The sequence below is a fragment of the Meleagris gallopavo genome, chromosome 3 (genome assembly GCF_000146605.3).
Source record: "Meleagris gallopavo isolate NT-WF06-2002-E0010 breed Aviagen turkey brand Nicholas breeding stock chromosome 3, Turkey_5.1, whole genome shotgun sequence".
In the NCBI taxonomy this organism is placed as follows: Eukaryota; Metazoa; Chordata; class Aves; order Galliformes; family Phasianidae; genus Meleagris; species Meleagris gallopavo.
Window position 1 is genome coordinate 66,268,599 of NC_015013.2, and position 5,083 is coordinate 66,273,681.

A 5,083-nucleotide genomic window follows, 5' to 3' on the forward strand; every position below is an offset into this window, starting at 1 on the left:
TTTCCCCCTTTTTCTCTTTTCAGTATCCTCAGAGGATCACAGGTATGATAGCGATGTTACTAAGACACCAACTCCAATCGAGAAGTTCCAAACAAGGAATATTACCAGAACAAACGCAACCACAATCAAAGCATAACTGCACAGAGGCAAAGCAGCCGGCTGCTATCTGGAACACGTAAAACCAAACGCTGTTTAGCAGCAGCACGTTACAAACGCTGGAACCCCAGCCCGGCGCCGAGAACATGGCCGCCGTCCCCCGCGGACTCCATTTCCCAGGCGGCTCCGAGGCACGCGGCCGCCAGTGCCTGCCCGCCGCTGCGAGGGGCTGCCGGGACTCGTAGTGCTGGAGCGGAAGGAAAATGGCGTCCCGGATCCGTGTGGTGCTGCGGCCCGTGAAGAGTATCGTAGTCCGCTTCTGTCCCTTCGAGTCCAACGTGGAGAGCACCAGGTGAGGGGTTTCGGCGTGTCCCAGCCCTCGGGCTGCGAGCCGAGCGGTGCTCGGCCTGAAGCGGGACTCGGTGCCGCGTGTTACCGCCGGCATGAGGGGCTTAGAGCCACATGACCTTTAGGGTCCCTTCCGACCCGAACCCCGCTGTGGTTCTATGAAGGCCGCGGAGCAGTGCCTGGCTGCTGCCCTGACAGCCAACGCAGCGCTGCTGCTGCATGAGGCAAAAGTAGTGAGGCCCGCAATGCCGGGCAGGTGGCAGCGCCTTCTGCACGCCCTTTGAGGAGTCTGACCTTCTTAGACTTCTACAGCTGCTCTGCTGCCGTGATCTTAATCTTTGGAGGCTCGTATTTATCAGGCTTCATCTTAAGTCCAGTCCAGACAGAACCGCAATATTCTGGGGTGGTGGAGAAGACAGTGCATTTGTCTAAAGGGCTTTCCTGGTAACTGTCACCACGATCACAGAATCACAGAGTTGTAGGGGCTGGAAGGGACCTCCAGAAATCATCGAGTCCAACCCTCTTGCAGAGCAGGCTCCCTACAGCAGGCTGCACAGGTAGGCATCCAAGCAGGTCTTGAATATCTCCAGTCCACAACCTCCTGTACTGTGAATAAGTTCTTTCACATATTGATGTGGAGCTTTCTGTGCTTCAGTTTATGGCCATTTCCCCTTGTCCTGTCCCCACAGACCACTGAAAAGAGGTTGGCCATGTTCCTTTGACTCCTACACTTAAGATATTTACAGACACTCAGATCTCCTCTGAGATCAGATCTCCTCTCAGTCTTTTCTCAAGGCTGAACAGACCCAGGTCGCTCAGCCTTGATAAGAGAGGTACTCCAGGCCCTTTTACCATCTTCATAGCCCTCCACTGGACTCTTTCCAGGAGAGCCCTCTCTTTTTTTATACTGAGGAGGATGTGTTTGTTTTGTAGAGGACCTCAGTGTCTCCATGTAAACTTTTGTGTGTGGAACCAGGAGTTGGACTCGGTGATCCTTATGGTGCCCTTCTGGCTTGAAGTATTCTGTATAAGCATCAGCATCTGCCTTTACCAGCAGTCCCTGGAGATGTACCTCTTAGAGCTGCTGAGCCCACAACTGAGAAGCTGCAGTTCCTCATCCAAGTGGTGATAGTGGGAGTCAATATTCTTGGTAATTGTCTGTTGAGGAAATCTAAGTGATTATGCTTCTTGAGGGATGTAAGCTCTGCACCAGAGGATTGTAAAGTGCCATTCTGCAATAGATTTACAGACATGTCTACTTTTGAAATGCACTATTATCACAACTTAGCTTGAAATGTCTTTAAACTGCCAGAATGTGAGCTGGATGGTATGTTTTTCACATATCTACAGAAGATGTACTGAAGATGTATAAATAAATGCTGTCTCAAACTCAAACAATAAAACAGTGGTAAGCAAGCAGTGTATAAAGAAAAATGTAAGTTGCCTTGCTGACTCTTATTACCTCATCAGAGAAATTCAGAAAGTGTATGCACTGAAATTTTCCAAAATTCTTTGGTATACTTTTTACATATTAGCATATAAGAAGTCCACTAGTATGTAAGTAATCATCTGGATTGCTGCCTGCTAAGACGTGCATGTCTGACATTATTGAATATAAATCCTATTCTGTTTATACTTTTGTCAACCAGCAATGTCAAACTATTCAAATATGTTTTTGATGCATGTTGTACATTTACTGTAATTTCTAAATGCGGTGCACTCAGTGTATTTTAAAATATATTTTCAGAACATTTCTCCAATGTATAAACCATAAAAGAATCCAAGCCACTAACAGGAACTGTGAAGTGTCTGCAGATGTGAGACATGACGGATCTGAACCACTTGTAGATGTTATGTTTGGTAAGAGTTCATTTTTAATCTTCACAAAAAGTCCTTCCAGGTTTGTGGTTTTACAGTGTCTCCTCTGATAATTTTTGCTGTGATTAATTTATTTTCTTTTTTAATTCTCTTCCACACCTGGATGTTGCCCAGCTTGGAGAGAAAAAGGAAATCACTAACACTAACACATACATATACAAGTCTTTACCAGATCTAACTTGTATAGAGTTGAGTCCACTTTAGCATTGGTTTACTTGTGTAACCTTGCAGTCAAGGTCAGTTCCAGGAAAATAAGTGTAGCTCTCCTTTGATGTGACAATCTGTTCATATTCTGTATTTTTTTGTTTGTTTGTTTGTTTGTTTTCTATGGTGGAGACATCTGTCTTGAGACAGAGTTTAATACTTGTAGTTCTTTATGCAAGTGAATAACTTGCTATGTAGCTGTCAGGAACTGTTCATATAAGACCATACATGTACAGACGGACTTAGAGAATGAGGTCAACTGATGTACAGCAAATTTCTTAGTTTCCTTTGGAAACCCAGTGAGTAGGCAGGGAACTGATAGTGGAAATTTCATCAGTTCTGGAAGCAGCCCAGATTCAAGGCTGTGAACAGATGGCTGTAATCTGATTTTGTCCTTTTCTCGGGCTGTATCTTCTTTCCTGCTGTGCTGTAATGGCCCAGTATGGCACGTAGCCCATTAAAGTTTTCATTATATTTTTTCCTGTTAACCACTTTTCTTTAAGCTTTTCTGTATTTAATGAATCAGTAGAAATGTTGAGAGTGCTGAATGTACTTGTTTTGCTGAGGAAAGCCAAATTATTTCAGTGTTGACAGAGGTTTCTCCCTCTCTCATGCCTCTTCTTTTCCCATCCTTGACTGTATCTGTGATGTATTAAGACTTAAGCAGTAAAGCTTAGTGTTTTTCACAGTGTAAAGCAAAACAATTTATTTCACTAATGCCAAGAGCTACAGCTCAGAACTCCTCATTCTAAGAGCTGATTACTTTCCAAGGGAAGAGTTTGCAGTCCTTCCAGTTGGCAAGTGTGATTGGAACATAGATGCCATGCATGGTACTGCATTAAATGGGTTTGAGTACATCTTTTATATTTGCAAGTCTTGCAAAAATCAAAAAATAACTGAAGTACCATCCTTAATTCCTAATGCTCCCTCTGTGTTTTAAAGTGCTTTGTTATCCCCAAGAATTTACAAATCCAAGTATTGTCTACTTTTGAATGTTATAACCACCAGATTGTGTAAACCATTTCACTAATTTTGGCTAAAGAAGTGAGTTAAATGGACCATATATGACATGTTGCTAAAACTCTGGGCCATGTGTGGAAATTATGCCTACCAGTGCCTTCTGTGCCTTCTGTTAAATGACTTTGATGGCACAGTGTTAGCTATTCTTATCAACGATATGCTCTTACCGTCCATATATCTTGAGAAATGTTTCTTATTTTTGGATAATGCAGTACAGAAATGAAGATTAGATGTTAATAGTTGCAGTTTAATATATTTGTTTGTTCCATAATAGGATTTCTTGCTAAGTGGACTACTTTCTAATCAGACAAGATGAGCAGGGTATTTGGATTTATAAATGGAAGCCAGAACTGCACACACAAGTAAATGTGACTTAAAACATTTGTAAGTTCTTAAAATTTCTTTCCTTTCCAGCTGATGGAGAGCGATTGATAATGAAAGGAGCCAACCTGACAACAGCTGAAATGTTAACAGCATTGGGGTCCAGATGTAATGCAAAAGAGCTTAAGGCAGAACAGAAAAGCAAGAAGAATCCCTGAGGAACAGAACAACTGTCTTGCTTTTGCATCTGTTATAACAAGAGGCTGCAAAGAGAGATTTTCTCCAATGCAACAAATTCTGGGAGGTGGCCAAAAACTGACCAGTTTAATGTGGAGCAGAATCAACTATTGAAGTTCTTCACCATCTTCCCTGAAAGGAAAGCACAGTGGATCAACAAATTGTACGGCAGCAGAGGATCGAAATGGATTAAGATATGTGAATGCAGCAGCCTCTTATCTGCACGTTGGACTAACGTCACATTTTTGCATATAAATATGAATACTGCACAGTGGTTATTAAATTAATAAGTGCTAAAGAGAAGACAGGTGTCTCTAGAGATTATTTCCAATGAATTTTAAAGTATTCATCATTGATGTAGCATAGAAACAGCAGCCTGCAAATAGAGAGTAGATTTTCAGATACTCAATTTATACTATGTCTGTTGCTAAGTCCCTGCCATTTTCTTCCTCTGTTATTCAAGAAAGTGTGATATTTGCCAAATGTAAATTTAGCTCAGCAATTAAAATTATAAGGTAATGGGATTGTGAACACACAGTAGAGGTACTCATCGGGCATAAAAGTAGCAAAATTTAGCTCAAAGGGAAACATAAGCTAGTGTTTTTGATAATTGGAGAAAAGAGCTATCTTTGAAGTTCAGTTTTGAAATAGTTTTGTCACTCGCATTTGGGAGATTTCATTAAATGGTTCATAAAGATCAAAGGGAAAGCTTTATGTGGTGTTTATAGTCCTGTGTCCTACCCTGTTATTTGCTTAGGTGTCTCACCTGTATTGCAGAGCGCTTTGGGTTTGGGAGGGCTGATCTGTCCTCAGGCTGTGCTGGTGAAAGTGTCAACTGCACATGTATTTCATGTGCATCTGTTCTAGTTCAGTTCTTAATGAAAGTCATTAAATTTCAATTCTGAAAAATTGCAGGTGCAGTCCTATTGGGGGGTATTTTACACATTGTTAATCAGGTGCTTGAATTTTTATAAAATTC

The 5,083-nt window shown here is 41.8% G+C and overlaps 1 protein-coding gene across 2 annotated transcripts; it reads left to right on the forward strand.

Annotated features, from left to right (window-relative positions):
* Positions 1-6: 6 nt before the first annotated feature.
* On the forward strand, positions 7-4,816 carry MRPL53 (mitochondrial ribosomal protein L53). Of its 2 annotated transcripts, XM_010709072.3 has the most exons (3): positions 315-448; positions 2,192-2,304; positions 3,961-4,816. In XM_010709072.3, exons 1-3 carry the CDS (start codon positions 360-362, stop codon positions 4,083-4,085), a joined length of 327 nt encoding a protein of 108 aa, XP_010707374.1. In that variant the 5' UTR covers positions 315-359; the 3' UTR covers positions 4,086-4,816. The 2 variants fall into 2 exon arrangements, with proteins under 2 accessions (XP_019469669.1, XP_010707374.1); XM_019614124.1 differs by lacking the exons at positions 2,192-2,304; positions 3,961-4,816 and adding an exon at positions 1,378-2,185 and having other exon boundaries at positions 7-448.
* Positions 4,817-5,083: the final 267 nt, after the last annotated feature.